Source organism: Atta cephalotes, assembly GCF_000143395.1.
Source record: "Atta cephalotes unplaced genomic scaffold scaffold00017, whole genome shotgun sequence".
NCBI lineage: Eukaryota > Metazoa > Arthropoda > Insecta > Hymenoptera > Formicidae > Atta > Atta cephalotes.
In genome coordinates this window covers 2907843-2926241 of record NW_012130081.1, presented here as the reverse complement: position 1 = coordinate 2926241, position 18399 = coordinate 2907843, and the positions used below count along the sequence as shown (strand labels likewise).

Sequence of the window (18399 nt, the reverse complement as noted above, 5' to 3'; positions counted from 1 at the left end):
ATTCAGTGAACGATATCTGCACGCTATCAGCAAGAAGCATGTTCGTGTAGCAAACGAAGCGTTGAATAGCGGAATGTACCAGCCTACATATTATGGAAATTGAATAATTGCAATCAGACTATAGCGCAACTTTGTTTCATTTACACCATTAAATCAGAATTGTTTTTGTGAAATCCGAAAATATTTTCCTTTTGCGTTTTCCTTACAACTTAAATGTGCTATGCAATCTCTACATGTATAAAAAAATAATTGATTTTCGTAAGAAGTTTTCCATATTTTTTTACAAAATTGGATTCGAACAGTATTTTAACGTAAGTATTTTATACTCAAGCGAATAATAAAAAGCCAGAGGAAGATCTGTACGTTTGATCATCCTTAGCCGACTATACTGTATCTTTGCGCAACATTGCTAACGCAATGAAAACTTTTAATAAAGCTCTCGCGCTGCATTGCGGACTGGAGTTTTATGTTACTCCCTAAGGTGAATAGGCTCGTAAACGAGGTCATCCTCACAATGTTGAAAATTGTATGCTGGGCGTATCCATTTCCAAGCTCTTGATCGATACTTTTCCTTGAATATCAATCTACAATATATTGATACGAAATATATATATATATATATATATTGGGTTGTCCGGAAAGTTCGTGCCGACTAAAATTTAAATTTTAGTATACATTTACTAAATTAAAATTTTCTGCGTTTCAATTTTCCTTCAACATCGGCACGAACTTTCCGGACGACCCAATATATATAGAGTAACCTTTTTTTATAATTTGTATTTTTATATTTATTAAAAATTGTTACAAATATTCTATATTTCTATACTTCAATGAAATTGACATTTTATTTCTAAATATATATAAAATGATCAGATAATATTATGATTAATTTCTATTCATTAACTTTTGACTTTTTATTGTAATATGCAGTTTTGGAAGGATATTTTGTTTTCTATTGCAGATCGAGCGAGAAGATTTAACAGTCAGAAATGATGCGAAGAAAAACATTTATCTTTGTATTAGGAATATGCATAGGTAAGTTGCAAAAAATATTTGAATTATCTTTTTTATTTTTCATAGTTTTTTGCTATTTATGAAAATATATAGAATAAATGTTAACGCATTGATAAAAAAGAAGGAAAAGATAGTATTTTATGGTTAATGTTATTTCTACGTTATGTAAACAATTTTTGTTTTGAGTACGCGCATGCAGCGGTATTGCCGCCAAAGAGAATCGACTAGCATCTTTCAGTTGCATCCTGTTGCATTGTGAACTCGTGATGTAAAGCTTGCCAATCGAGGTGACTGCACCAAGTACTGTTAGGTCTGCTGCATGCTCGCGAGTTAACTGTAACTTGTAATTTATCAACAAAATTTTCCATTCCTCGAGTATCATTTTTCAGTTTATAATGGACGACAACTTTGTTGAATATTTAACTGATAAGTCTGAGATAAATATTACAAGAAATATCCGGATTTTAGATGTTAGATATCCTATATGTATCTATTTGCATATAAAATATATTTCTTTAAAAGAATTATGAGTTAATGTATGAGTTAAAGATAGCGATAGAATTCTCTCGAATTTAATTAATTAGCTGGAATTAACATCTGTAAGATAAGTGGCGTCTCGGTGATGCAACGAGTAGCAATGAGGTTGATAATTATTTTAACGATGTTTCCAACATGGTAGACTAAATATTTCCCAACAGAAATGAAGAAATTTAAACAATACAGCCTATCATTTTTAATACCATTGCAATAAGAAAACAATCGCACACGCGTGTCACTTTATGTACATTAAAATTAACTCTTTTTAAATGAGCTTAGATATATTGTTAAGCAGAATGCTGTGTGATTAGAGAACAATGTGCAAATTCTCAGTAATTACGTTAAAGAAGTTGCGTGTTAACTAACGAGTTAAGAGACATTTATTATTAAAAGACTTCGTGCGCTGCATAAGTAAATACTTACTCGAATCATATTGTAAGGGAAGAAACATTTAATAAATAATTATGTAATTTTCACGTGTATCAAAATTTAATTATTTTAATTAATAGTTCAATTATATAATTTAATAGATGAAATGTCTTTTTCATCAATATTGAGATACATTTCTGTGAATTTGATTATATATGTAAATATTTCGTGTTATATGATGTTATGGCTATTTCAGAGATATTTCTCAATACGAAATTTATACATAAAGAAATGCTTTGAGAAGATTACAACATTTAAATATGTACATGAATATATACTTTATATCACGTTTTATACAGAATCTTTATTTTAATTGTATTTCAAAATATATTTGAAATATAAATTTGTTTCAAATATATATCTTAAGTCTTTTTCATTTTTTATTAAATCATTTATTTTATTAAATATTTGTATAATAAATTTATAAATATAACAACATACTTGTTTCTTATTTTTAATGTAACTATTTCGGAATGAAAATTATTACAGGACTGAAAACACATGTTTTAAATGTCAAGATATGCAAATCTGGACAAATGGATAATAGATAAATGGTGATATAAGATAAGAAAAATTTTTTTTCCTTCTCTTTTAAATAACCAAGTTCACGGAATCGACACTGCCATCTTTAGTATTCATCGGAAATATATAGGATGAGAATATCGAAGTAGAAATCAGTTGGAAAATTCTCGCTGCAAATCCGCGCGCCAATACAATAAATATTTATCTCGACTTCGTGTTCATGGAGAGGACTAGTCATGTTGTATCGACGTAAATCAGCAAAACACGAGGACACTCGAAGCCCTTGCATAATTCCGAGGTCTGTTTAATATTCAAACTCATGTTCTCTCTGTGCCGTGGTTGCGCGAGCGCTTTCAGTTTGCAAAATACGAACTGTATCGTAGAACCTCGTGAATAGTTCCAAAGGAACTCGCTGGTAATTCCACGGACAACCGGTTTTTCGATCCATTAAATGCCTCGTCTACGCACGTCACATTTTTATCGCATCGAGCACCTCGATAGAAACCAGTTGTCGTTATTGTCGATGAGCGCGCTGAACTTCTATTTTCATACATCAAACAAACACTCTTGACACTCTTGTTACATATTATTACCATAATTCACCTTTTAATGTCAAATGTACTAAGATTATATGGAGTAAGAACAATGAATATATAAGAGTCAATTTTCTGCTAAAATTTTCTACATAATTAATGAACTTTGAAAGTCTAAATCTTCGTTGAATACAAATCATAAATTTTAATTTTTTATGTTTTTATAATATTAATATATTTAAAAACTGTTTTTATAAACGTTTTTATCAAAACTCATAACAGAACGTTGGTTTAAAAAATTTTTTTTAATTCAGTATTTTCTTGAGAATTCTAGTAGATCCTTTAAAGAGTATCTTGTTAGAATTTTCAATTAGATTTTAGAAAGAGTTTCGTTGATTAAGGTAAAAACACCATTTGAAGTAACGAGATAGGAGGGAAAGGGGTAACTTCACGATTCTGAAACTTTGAAGGACTATAACTTCTTTATCTTTCATTTTAGCACTTTGTTTCATACAAGATTCTGTTTATTTTTTCCAAATTTTAAAAATTTAGGAGCTAGTTTCATAGAGGTGAAAAGATTTTGATGTCAGCTGCAATAATATTGTAAGAAGTGGAGATTTCTATTTAAAAATTTAAAGTTGATCTTAAGAGTTCCATCATACTTACATTCAACCTCAAATAAGCATTGCTGTTTGATGATTATTTGATGATTATTGAAACTACAATCTTACAACTTTTGTACGAAACATTTTTCTCAAAAATGCTTTGTTTGTCATATTCGAATGTCCAAACTTTTGGCCTATTCTGGTTTATACATAATAATTTAATTTTATAATTAAAATATTAAATATTAAACATAAACTTTTTCAAATGTAAATTTGAACTAACTTAATAATACTAATAGAATTAATAATTTTAAACTCTTAAAAGTTTTCTTAAAACAATATATTACAGCGCATTCAGTTAGAAGTTATTTTATCAATATCAGCTGATTCTTGTAAATATGAATTGTATGCAGTACCTACACATGAGTAATCAAAAGATAACGTTAATTGAGCAGTAAAAGTCAATAGAGTAAAGTCATTTGAATTGTGAAGTAATAGATAATAGATCAATATTGATTGTCAATAACAGATGATAGATTAACATAAGTAAAAATAATTATAAACTTAAAGATGCATGACATCTCGATAATTCTAAAATATTGTGATTTTTCTTGACATTTTTACGTATTAACGACTCTAATTATTCTAATTATTAATTCTAATTATTCTAAATATTCTAATTATTTTTATGAATTCAATATCTACGAAAACGTTATACAATAAGACACTCTATATATATTTGAAGTAGAAAATAATTGTAAACATAAAATAATCATTACCAAAAGAGAAGATGAGTATTAATACAAAGTTATAAAATTGAACTTTGCTATTTCAGGCACTTCACTGCTACTCTTCGATAATGCGGTGGCGGAAGTTACGGAAGCGTCGGTTGCATCAGAGAAATCTGAGTTCCAAAAAGCGTCGACTCCCCAAGGATCTACGACAATTTTAACAAAAGTCTTCTCGAGCCATCAAAATCGATCGTTTACAGAAAATGATGGAAGAAATATCGAATTGACGAATCGGAAAACTCATGACGCGGAAAATAGACCACAGGACAGTATTACCGATAATGCAAATCAAGTTGAAAAGAAAGATATACTGATACACACGAATTCAAACGTGGGAAAAACAAGCAACGAATCTGAAAATTCATCATCGGATGGAAGCAGGAAACCGAGATACGGAGAAATTGAAAGCTCCGGAAAAAGTACCAGTACGAAAGTCGTCTCCGAAGATCTTCTTAGACTTTCCCGGAAGAATGAACTGACTGCGGCAACCGCGAAACCAGCTTTCGATGATTTGAAGCAGGACGATAAAAACCTAGAGAATGTCTCTCTTCAAGAATCCTTCAATTATGAAAAAATATCCGATACGATGGACACATCTCCAAATACAAAAGAAAATATTATCAACGAAAAATTAATCTCTTCAGAGATATCAGAATCTAAAGAGGTAAGAAAGGAGCCTTCCGTCAAATATGAAGAGAAAAATAACGTAACTGTGGACAAACAAGACATATCGACCTTCAAGTCGATCGCAAATTTCTTTTTGACAACCTCGAAATCGATATTTAATGACGCTGTTAAATCCGACGAAAAGAAGGACAAAATGATAAAACTTGATCATAAGGAAGTCATTTCGAGAAAGGACAAAAATACAATTTTAACTGACTTAAAGGAGGAAGTAGAGGATTATGATCGGGAATCAACAACGGCGTGCAGCGAAAAATCCTTAGAATTAAAAAAAATATGAACGATTTAGGAATGACAGCATCCGAAGTGTTCGATCTCAAGAAGATCGATGAGAAAGAACACGAAGAAAGTGTCTCATTAGTTAATGACACGCATGTGAACTTTAATAATTTTTACAAGACTGTAACGGAAAAAGATCTCAAAACTAGCCCGGAAAATCATTCGATTGATGCGAATGAATCGCGTAAAAAAGGTAATCCGAAGGAAGAAGTGGAGATAGTTAAGAATGTGACTGATTTGTCGGTACTAAGGATTATAACTACGAACGATACTACGAAGAATGATTCTTTTAATGAATTGAGTAATCAGGAAGCTTACATTAAGAAGAAAGGGGAAATTAGCGCGAAAGATGAGAAAGAAAGTAGTCTTGAACAAAACGTGGACTTCTCCACTTCTAATATAACTAGTAAGAGGATAGATAGTGTGGAAGAATGGAAATCAATAGGGGATCCCGAGAGCCAGGTGAAGTTTCCTGAAACAACTCAAAGTGTGCGACTTGAAGAACATACGTCATCCGTCCCAGAAACCACTCCTAGTCTAATTCCGCAAGGCAGAACTATTGGATTTTCCGGAGCTAACAAGTTTCCGAATAACGAGGTGAAAACTACAGCCTCAATAAGGACTGATGGGGAACCATTCACTCAGAGTTTGCAAAGCAGCACGGAAAAAATAGATCAAAAACCTTATCCATACCTAAAATCCAGTAGAGTATCATTCCAGAGGCCAGTAACAGAGGCCAATTTAAAATTGAAAAAGGAAGACGACGATGTTATGGAAGAATCTTCCGCTTACGAAAATACGATTGGAAGAGGCGAATCCAAGAAAAAGCTCGTTATCACAGAACCTTCAGTTGTGATCGAGAATAGCATTCAACAGCACAAGCCGAATAAGAAAAACGAGTCTACGAATACTACAACAAAGAGTTTCTCTTTGATGCCAGTGACGGCAATCTCGAGTATTTCGGCTGTTGAATCAATGAACGAAACTTTTCCGGAAGAATTTAATGGTAGCACAAAAGCTACGGAAATGAAACGATCGAAGTCAAACGAAAATGACACGTCAGGTGTGAAAGAGGAGGAGAAAGTGATTGTAAGCAGAGACGAAGGTTACGACGTGACTGGAAATGGAATAACGGAAGTGAGCCTGATTCCGGATGGCAAAGAAGTGAAATCACGTTTCAGCGGAACAACGGAATTGTCAACGTTACGTTCCACAGAAACACATACATCTAAGACGGTGTCTCTGAATACCGATGTTCAGATGGAACCGGAAGAAGCTATGATGATTCGTTCAACATTTGTCGTTACCGAATCCACGAGTGTCATTCCCTTGGATAAAAATGCGACAACAGAAGCGAATAAATCCAAAACTTCGATGACGGCAGCGGAAATCAATACTATCGCCACAATGTTTCTTGAGAATTCTACGGAATCTGCACCGAAAACGAACGTCACGCTGCGATCTTCTTTGAGTGTTAATCATACCACTGAATCTTTTCCTTTTGTCACTTTAAATCCCGACGAATCCCCAATTCCGACGACTACGTCCATCGAATTTGAGTTTGTTAGTCTTACGGAAGCGATCTCTTTGGAAAAAAATAACGTGACCGAGAAGAGTATCGAAGGGCAAACTTTTGAGGAACAAACAATACCTTATACAACGACAATCCAAAATTCGTCCGCGACGGACAATTCGACGGAGAACGTAATTACTGCGATGAAACCGGAGGAATTTACCGAACTTCCTGTAACGATTGAAGATGGAACTCCAACGACGGATCAAATGTCGGATATGTACCACAACGAAACTGTCAGAGGTCTCCCTGGAATTACCCAGACCACTACTGAGAGTCAAAATAATCGAACGGAGATGAACGAAGTTACTATAAGCGTTATCGATTTTATCAGTGCCGCTGCCGGCAATGACACGAGAGCCTCCGGCGTTACCGAAAATCCTTCAAAATCTAAGGATTCAAGTTTTGATGCGAACATCACCGAGACGTCCGCTTCAGGCGCGACGGAACTTCCACCGAATACAAGCGTCAGGACAACGATAAACGTCACAAAGGGTCCTTCAGTTACGAGTACTTTGGAGCCAATAATATTCTGGAGTACAATGAGTTTCACGGAATCTTCCGAGGAAGAGATAATGGAAAATATTCAAACTCCGTCGCCGGATGAGATCACGTTACTAGTTAAAATAATCATCGAAGGTACCTTACACGAGGTCTGTCCTCGGTTGTCGAATCTAAGGAAAGCGCTCGCGGATTTCCTCAGGGATGGACTGAACAAGTGAGTGATTTGCAAAATTTGTTTTTATTCTAACTGTGAATATTTTTTGAGAGTTGAATGTATGAATGTACTAATTGACACTTTTTTATCAAATAAAATAATTGTTAATTGTTTTTGCTCGCTGAAATAAAAATATCAATAAAAATTCTTTAGAACGTACAATTTTTTGGTATTAAATGATTTATTATTATTTTTTCTTTAACAGCGAGATAAGTTTAAAGTTTTTCTTTATTTTTTTTACCTATATAAGAAGAGATATATAATAAAGATAATGTATACAGCATACATGAGGAAAATTTTTATCTCGATTTTCAAATTGATAATCGAAATACGTATAAGCTACACGTGTATAGCTTCCTTCAAAGTTTTGTGATTTTATAAGCGATTTATTTTGTGATTTTATAACAACTACATACATAAAATTTATTTAATGCATTTATACAAGAAGAACTCGCCTATTTACATTTTCAAAAAACAAGTTTTTTTGATTGCAAAAATGACATGCTACAGTTTTTTTAATATAGATACAGAGAAATAGAGTCAATAGAGAAGCACAAAATACAAGTTTTATCAATGTTATCGAAATCTTATTGACCAATGTTATTATATATTTAACTATTACTTATTATTTATTACATTATTTTAAAAATATATTATATACATGTAATATATGAATATTTTTCATGTACTTAGATATTTAAATCTTTGCAATCGTATATTTTTATATATTTTTGTACACATTAAAAATAAATTAAAATATAAATAAATCTTGTGCTTGAATAGATAATCCATGTAACAGTATAATAATATTAAATTAATAAAAAATTTTTCAAAAATATGTGAATTTATAGAGACTATGAAAAAGTAAATTAATGTAAAATGTCATTCTTTTTTTCGCAAAAATATACAAGCTTTGTTTATCTATATCAATATCAATATAAGTTTGAAAATTATGAATGAGATTTGATTAAAAATGCACTCGTCATATATTATAAAGTGCGGAATATTTTATTTTGCAGGCCCGTACAGCCAAAACAAATTGTGATTCATCAAAACCCTTGCCAGGAGCAGAATGTGTCACCGACATCCGTTTCTCTAGACGTTTCTCTAATCACTCTCATGATTTACGTTATCAATGAGGACGGCAAGTTTGACGCCGCTATGACGAAGATTCTACCAAGTTTATACAAGGTGTCTCCCAACTTCCCAGTGAGAGTAAGTTGAAAACGGCGGAGAAGGTCGAGCGCGGATTAAAACACTGGCTGTCGAACGTCAGCAAAAATCCATAGTTCATTATAACTCTTGCTTCGGCACGTCTCGTGAAAATGATTATTAACTTGAAATCATTCATCACTCGTGAGTAATTATCGATTATCATTGAAAATGTTTCTATGAAACGCTCCTTCTCCGTTAGCTTTCTCTATTAATCGATCAATGCCGTATCGAAGTAATTGTTATTACAATTAGTGACAATAATCGAAAAGTATCTCTATATTAAATTTTCTTAGATCATTCATCCTTTCCAGATACACAAGATTCTCCTGATATCGGAAACGGATTCTGGAAACGCAATAGCGGTCGTCGTGGTCTCCTCTGTGGCCTTTATTTGCTTACTTCTGTTAGCTGGCCTTTTGGTAAGCGTTTTTAAAAGTAACTATAAATATTTAACAATTCCGGAGATATCTATGCACCATATTTAATTTATAAGAGACATTGATGCTTAAATTAATCTTTTCGTGTTTATACATACACGCAAAATAAAAAGCGCAGCGTAGAAATTGTTCGGCATGTCATGTAAGATTAATTCAATTTCTCATTCGAACTCAATTAAAAATAACATAACATCCATATTATAATTTCACATTTAACAATATAATTGTAAAACAAATACAATCATTATTTGTATAATACATGTGTGTGTACTTTTTAAACTTTTAGAGTAAATCTCATTATGAGTGAAATCTCACTCTTAAAGATTAAAAATTTTTTTTTAGAATGACTCAATTTTCATTCTTTAGAGTAAGATTTCACTTTAAAGAATTTAGAGAGTATGATACATGCATAAGCGAGTTTTTTTATCATAATAATTATGCCACTATAATAATAAATAAGAATAAATCTCATGGTGAACTGATCAATTAGCAATATAATATACAATTGGATATATAATAGACAGTTGGATGCTATTCTACAAAAAAATTATCAAAATTTAATTTTAAAATGTAACGGAAATTAATCTAAAAATAATCTTATACTCATTATAGTTTTTAAATAATTATGCGTTAACGAGATTTTTTTTTAAATCGGTAACAGAACAAGTTATTTTTATGAAATAATTTTTCAAACCCTGATGTTATGTTGTTTTTAATTGATTATCAATTGGATTTCTTTCGAAGAGACATAATTGCGAGAATTTTCAAACTTGAGTGTTTTCCTCAAATTCTCTTCTATTTTCTTGTTTTTTTTTTCTATTGTAAATGTATGTCGCATGCGTTTTTATGCCGTGCTCTTTTCACGTATTACGCGGCACGTTACTGAGAAATCGAAGCAGGAAATACTAATATTTCAAGATGACAGTTGCGCAGGTCCGCGAAAATTTCTGCTCACTGATGTAGCCTGCTGCTAAGTCGCGCTTGCATGGCGATAAACCTCTAGTCTGTTTACGGAAAGTTTACGTTCCGCATGTCGGTTCGTCACCGTCCATTCGTCTGTCCATTTGTCCACTCATAATTCTCTTCCAGTGTACGTAATACGCTCATGATAACATGTCTATGTATATGTTTTCACCTAGGAGGTGAAAGAGACGATGTTCTCTTCTCCGTCGAGCGAAATGACGAAGATAATGCGCGATGCACGAGTAATGGCTTCGTGGCATGAACGAGCTTTTTTTTTACTTTTACGATAATGACAGCTTATTATATGCTTCTTTTTTCACTCGGTTATGACATTTATAATAATATGCATGCATAGAATTTGTGACTCACTGAATGCAAGTTGATTGTTCACGTGAAATCAAGAGATTTGCAGATTATATTTGTGTAAAAGCTATTTTATTTCTGTAAGCATTAATAGAAAAAAATTTAGTTCTTTTAAATATTAACGACATCATTAATCGCAAAAAATAATGGTTACATTAATATTTTTTATTAGATTATATAATTTTAATGCTGGAATATTCTACTATTTCTATTATTTCGATAATAGCGTTGTTACATCAAGATTCGCCGCCTACAACGTAACGTTTTCTCCGGTCCTGAGAACATTAATATCGTACTTGCACAGCAATTAATTTTAATGAATGTATAATACAGTCGTATAACATCGGATGGAATTTGAACTAACAAAACTTAACGAATCAATTAATATAGAAGAGAAAGAAAATTATCTACTGCACGGCGTTAGAAAATACAACGGTATTATTCTATTTTCGAAAATGTATCTCTCATCGTTATAAATGCAATCTTTCTTAATGAGTAGACTTGATAACTTCATTAAATACAAGTTTAGCATGAAAAACGTGTTAAACGTTGCGAAAAAAATAAAATTTTTAGAAAACTTATAATTTTTAGATATATTATATACATTTAAATATATTAATATAAACAACACTTTTTGGCGTGAATTATTGCCATTTTTTATATTTAAATTATAATTTTTATTCAATTATATATAAATTATATATAAATCGATAATATCATAAAATATATATATATATATATATATATGGAATATGAATAATGACGATAATATGATATTAAATTATATAAATTATTAATACGGTATTAAAATCGATGCGGTTTATTTTGAAATACGTTTATCGAACGTGCAGTCATGTGAGGAAATACTACGAAACGTATATTTACAGCAACGTATAATTAACGATAAGAAAATTGGCGTCGCGTCTTCTTGCCGGAAGAAATGAAATGTCATTCGCACATACGGTCCAACCTTGAATGCCTGATTAGATTGACTAGCAAACGGCGTTCCACACTTCATCAGCGTCGTGTTTCTTGCCGTGTCTTTGTGCATGAGAATAACGATGTTGAAATGGCCCGTTTGCTAGTGTGTTTCGAATACGTTATTTTATTTCGCTGACCGTCGTGAGATTTCCTCAATCTTTTTTCAGATATGTCGGTCATGTGGCGTAATTGGTAATACAATCGTTGCTTCATTACAATGAAAGGGACTTATCAGAATGCATGATTTACAATTATAATTGATCGTTGTATTTGACGATGTTGACAATTATAATCTTGCTAAATTTAATTCAGTTTTACTTTTTTACTCTTATTAAATTACAGTTAGAAAAAGAGAGGGAATGGCATAATCATTTGCATCAATTGATCTAACTGACTTAATTAATTTTCTTATTATAATCATCTTTTATTAAGAGTTAAATAAAAAAACAAACGTAATTGTACAATTCTTCAGTATACTGATTTGTCCTGTTTACTTATTACTATGCGTCATTCAACCTGTGAAATGAGAATCAGAAATGAGAAAATACACAATAAAAATTCTTGCAATATTTTAATATCGAAATATGTTTTAATAAAACAATACTTATAATCGATAGAACCGTGCGCTTGCAAAATATTTCAAAAACTTCCCTTTATTGTTTCGTTAATTAAAATGAATAACCATATTTGGAAACAAATTATGCACACTAAAAACAAAATGAATATATTCATAATACAAACTATGATAAATTGTCAAATTAATAAATACAATTTAATAATGTAATTAAAACGAAAAATTAAATATGATTTAATTTTTCCAGAAATAAGAAGATAGTTTTTGATGTATTTTATAAGTCTATTCTATTGATTGTTTAATTGAAAAGTAGTTTCTATTAAAATATAACATGCAAGAATTTTTATTGAATGTTTTCTCGCTTCTGATATCACAATCCGAGTATTGGCGAGTAAACAGCCTTAAATCGAAGATTATAGTCCGCGATATACCGTTATTATTATTGTTCGTAAATGTATTTTGCATGCTGGCAAACCGCAGTTTGTGATTCAATGCATGGCTACTAAATTAACTGTCACCGCATTTCGGGATATCGTGAGTATTTGTAGACAAGTTACGGAGCAGAGTTGCAAATTTGCAAATAGTAGAAGGTCGCTATTTCAGCTTTTGCTTTTCATTTCGTCGAACATAACGGTCGCTAAACCTTAGCTGTAACTACTTACAGTTCATAATGAGAAAGAGGCAAACGAGATTCAATTACGGAGAACGGTGCCGGCCAGTATCCTTGGACGCCTACAGCCTCGACAGCGTTTCGGCGTACAATAGCGTAAGACGCAAAGGTGCGGTAAGATCCTCCAAGAGAAGTTACGGCAATCCGACTTTTGAAGATTCGGTAAGTTCGATTAGATTAATCATGAACACTCCTTTCAAGACTGTTTGAATTTTTATTGTGCTGTTTATAGGAATTTAATCTTATGTCTAATCAATAATTATAAGTTATATTACAGAAATACATAATTTCGATTCATATATATACTTTAGCTACGTTAAGAGTTTGTACGTCATGTAAATTAATTTAAAAATATTTGCTTATGAAAACTTTAAACTAGCTTAATTAACAATGTTACGATTATTTTTTTCTTTAATAGATATTGTGTATTTTAGTATTTTAATAACATAATGGGATATTTTTTTTAGAAAGAAATGGTTTATTTGTTCTGACAATGCATTTTTTAATTAATATATAATTATATACTTTCTATCATTTTACAGCAATCATTTTTCTATCATTTTACAATAATTTTTTTTTCTTTATAGTGGTTACGTGTTACGCAAATATAGATCTAAATTGATTGTTCAGGTAAAAGAGCAATAATATCTGTCGAAATTGTAAAATGGTAGCAATATATTAACAATTTAGTAGATTGGATCGACACATTACAGTAAGTTAACTATGTTGCTTTGTTTGATTTTTACCGTTAGATTACTGTTAGTTGACTTAGATTAATTCTTGCTAGAATTTTGCTGACATTATTAAATATAGCAATTCTTGCGTAAATTCTTTTTGTAAACTATATTCTGAAACACAGATTTAATTTTATATGGACATGTACTTTGTTTTATTAAAATGTATTGAGATAAATCATTATCTTGAAAACATTTATAGACATTGGTAATAATTAGCTTTTAACCAGTTAATTCCGCAAGGAATTTATTTGATATGTCTTCTGAAAATAATTTCTTAATGTTGATGTTATAAGTTTAATTATAAATACAATTATTAAAAAGAAAAGGAATTGTATTAATATTTAATATAATATTATATGATTATTAAAATTTAAAAATATATTTTAGTTTTAATTTGTTAATACATACTTTTAATTTGCTACATTTGAAGTTGCTTCATATTTCAAGATCCATTTTTCTACTTTTTTAATACGTACCTTTCTACTTAATTAAATTGGGAAAATTAGTATATCGGAAATATTATAAAATGTATTTTGATTAAAGTTGCTTTATAACTCCAGATCAAACCTCTCTACTTAATATATATTTTTCTATTTAATTAAATTTAGAAAATTAGCATATTCGAAATATTTTTCAATCGATATCCAACGTTTTCTCATAATAGTGCTCGATCAAAGGAAGTGAAGCGACAGTCTCTCTCTTTTCATGAGCGAAGCTACGAGTAAAGCTTTCTATGAAAGGTATTCTCTTATTTCAGAGCGCCATTCCCTCTCATCCTCTCAACTTTGCCGGGCTTTCATCTTTCTGTAACGACGTTAACGCAATCAACGAGGAGTTCGTGGGTATACCCCAGGTTTCGGCAAAGATAGACGAACTGCCCCCAGGCGCAGAGATGAAGAATAGATACGCGAACGTGATTCCGCTTCCGGAGACGAGGGTGCCGTTACAGAGACTGAACAATGACGTCTTAACCGAATACATTAATGCTAGTTACGTGCGGGTAAGTGAGACATTTTGTTCAAGCTGATTTCGCGGGCATATCTTTCGTCATACATCGCGTGGTTCACAAGGGACGTCTTAGTCACTGCACACGCGTCATTACTGTTAAAGACTTTATTCATCCCCGGCATTTACGACGAAATATGAAGTCATAACCCGCATTTGAATTCGAGCGTGATTTACAGCTATGTCCTGGAATTCTGATTGTAAATCCATGTTTCTGTATTGAAGATTTATCTACTATAGTCGTATAAGCTGTGCTGTTGCAGGTTGCAAGCTTGTTGTGACAGCCAATCTGATGTGTCAATATTAAAATTAACGCAATTTTAATATTGAAGCATCAGATTAGCTGTCGCATCAAGCTTGCGACATAGACTGAGCGACCATTGTATAATATAATAGATAAGGCTAATACGGATTAATTAATTTGTGAATTAATAGCGGGTAATCGTCAAATGAAAAACAAATGATAATCTATTTTAACTTATACCCGTCTCGATTTTACATAGACCATGGGAGAATTGCACGATTATCTATGTCATTAGGATAATGAGGTGTTTATATGCGAGATCAGATTACGTCAGTCACGTCATACAGAAAATGCTGTAAAGTGTTAAAGTGTAGTAAAGCGTTTTCGCGGTGCCGTGGGAAAGAACTATTGCGTAATACGCATCGTCGGGAAAGTGAGTGCATTGTATCGTAACCTGGGAACTTAGATGCGGAAGCGTTAGGAATTATCTACAGAATATAACTATAGTTCGTCTTTCATAGCCTTAATTCACAAAATGGGGTCAAAGAGGTACAAAGGCTAATCTTGCGAGCGCAAGGTTACCTGGAATACGTTCGTCCTGGAATGTTTCTCGCACATTTTAAGGAAATCACACGGAAAGGACGTTACTATTTTGATGTTTGACTTTGAAGATATTTTGCTGAAATATCTGAAAATTTAATTAGATACAAATCTGAAAATAATGGCCCATCAATAAAGAGAAGTTGGAGAACAATCAAATTAATTGTTAGAATATCAAAACTTTTTTTGCAGCATTGCTCATTATGCTTAAATTTCTCACATTTTTAAATTTCTTAAATTATTTTTATAATCTAACAAAATTATTTTCAGATCTGTATTTAACTAAATTTTTAGATACTTCAGCAAATTTGTTCTCTTCATGCAGAAATCTGAAAAAAATCATATGCGTCTTTGATCGTTTTTGAATGCTGTACACTGCCTATACTGAAAATCTATAGTTCATGTTATACATATTAGTTTTTCAGTACTGATAGTATATATTCGAACAGAATCTATAAAAAAATTGATGAAATTATAAAACGGAAATTTTTATACACACTGATTTTTCATCATTAAAAATAATAATGAAATATGTTGTATAATTCATAACAAAGGAAAAAACACAATTCAAAACTGAAAACTTTACCGAATTCATTTTGAGCGATCTATAATATGACAGAATTCTGGATAGAATTCTATTTATCCACATATATAGATAGATTTTTAAAATCAGTTCTATATCCACAGTATATATAGAGGGATTGTTAAAAAGGCTTCTATACTTTTGATAATATTGTCTTAATAAAATAGAATAAGAAAATTGAAATTATTTTTTAATTATAGATTTGGTGTCAGAAATTACTTTTCTAAAATTTATTTAATTTATCTTTTCAGTAATATCTTTTCTGTTTAAAAGTATAATGTTTTATTTTACTATATTTAAGATGTTTACTGATTCTTGAAATACACGTATTTCATACATCTACATTGATTAAATCTATTTTAGCAATGCCCAAAATGTATCGCGATTGTTTAATACAAATGTATCAAATAGTACTTTGATAAAGACAATCTATAGTAATAGTAATATCGAAAAAGTTGCGCATACGGGGAATCTCTTTTGTCGCATAAATCGCATGAATGTCGCGAATATATTACGTGTCGCAACAATTTACGTGACAATTTTATTCAATAAACATAAAATACACGAGCAATTTTCAATTTATCGCTTATGAAATTTTTCTCGTTTAAGAAATGAAAGTCCAGAGAAAAAGTATATAATACGCAAGAGTCATGTTTTTTTCTTTTCCTGTAGTATGTAAGTATCCTGTAGTGCCTGGCACCCTAAGGGTACAGCCGGCCCATTTATCTCATATGCGTTAAGTCGCTTTTACGGGGGATTTGACGGCAACGGGCAAGATTTCCATTAGGAACGAATCGATCGATCGATAAGCGTATACAGCGGTATCGCTTCCGCCTTCGGATTGCTTCATATCGCGAATCAAGCTAGCATTCGTAACGTTTCTACCTTGTATATAACATACATCTTGCAATTACAGAGCGTACATAATCAATTAATGCGCGCTGAATATGGTCGATGGAACGCAGTCTGATGTGTAATTAATTTCGCTCAATTCTCGATAAGATCGCGCAATATTCTGGAAATTGCGTTTGAATAGAGCATTAGTCATACTTGATAATTATCTATAAATAGAACAAATATTTTTCAATACATTAAAAAAACAAAACTCTACATCAGTTTCTAAAAATATAATATTATTAATTAAAACTTTTCACGAATATGTTCTGCAATGTTAGATTAATTGTAGCAATAATTAATGAAGAAATGAGTTTCAATTTAAAATGATAAGATAAATAATATGAGATAAATTATATTTCTTTGATATTTGTAGACATTATTATGTTTCGTTTTTCTTTCGGACAAAACTTAGTAGATAAAAAATATTTTATATTTTAATTGATAATATTTTATGTGTAACATATTATATATATTAATATTAATAATTTAACTAAAAAATGAATTTAATATTTCACGTTTTCTTGATATAATTATTTCTTGATATTTAATGTATTTAATAAAGAGATTAACTCATACTTGATAAATACAGTGATATTTAGTTTCATTGTTAAAAAATATTTGGAAATTATTATATGTATTATTTGTATAACAGAACAATTTTGCTAAAGTATCTAAAAATTTAGCTAGGTATCTAAAAATAAGCTAGGTATCTAATTCTGCTGAATTATCAAAATCTTTGTACCATTTTGATAGTCCAATAAAGTTATTTTTAGATCTGTATTTAGCTAAATTTTTAAATCTTTTAGTATAATTGTTTCATATAGAATCTCAATTTGGATGTGATTTAAAAATGCTCGTCAATTTTTCAGGGACCTAAAAACGCCACAAAATATTATATCGCGTGCCAAGCGCCAATAGAATCGACTGTTACCGACTTTTGGCGAATGATTTGGGAGCAGCAGTCCAAAGTGATTATCATGCTGACCGATCTCGTCGAGAATGAAGTGGAAAAGTGTACTGAATACATTCCACCTTCAGAGATAACAGATTGTCATCGACTTTATGGTGATTTCCAAGTCACTCTGAAAAAACGGGAAACTAAGGAGAAATACGCTATCTCTACACTTCATCTTAAGGTAAAGAATATTCCTAAGTATATATAATAAAATTATTTGTAGCTTAATTTTTAAAAAGTAGGAGATTTGTTCTGTAAAATCACACACACACACACACACACACACACACACACACACACACACACACACACACACACACACACACACACACACACACACACACACACACACACACACACACACACACACACACACACACACACACACACACACACACACACACACACACACACACACACACGACACGAGAACGAGAAGAGAGAGAGACGAGAGAGAGAGAGAGAAGAGAGAGAGAGAGACGAGCGANAG

The 18399-nt window shown here is 31.4% G+C and overlaps 1 protein-coding gene across 1 annotated transcript in view; it reads left to right on the top strand.

The window, feature by feature from the left end:
- Positions 1-989: 989 nt before the first annotated feature.
- Positions 990-18399, top strand: part of LOC105618522 — an 18803-nt gene continuing 1393 nt past the window's right edge. The window contains 8 exon segments of the mRNA XM_012200055.1: positions 990-1035; positions 4476-5387; positions 5390-7685; positions 8705-8900; positions 9212-9319; positions 12883-13050; positions 14383-14625; positions 17824-18090. Coding sequence (XP_012055445.1) covers positions 990-1035; positions 4476-5387; positions 5390-7685; positions 8705-8900; positions 9212-9319; positions 12883-13050; positions 14383-14625; positions 17824-18090 — 4236 coding nt within the window.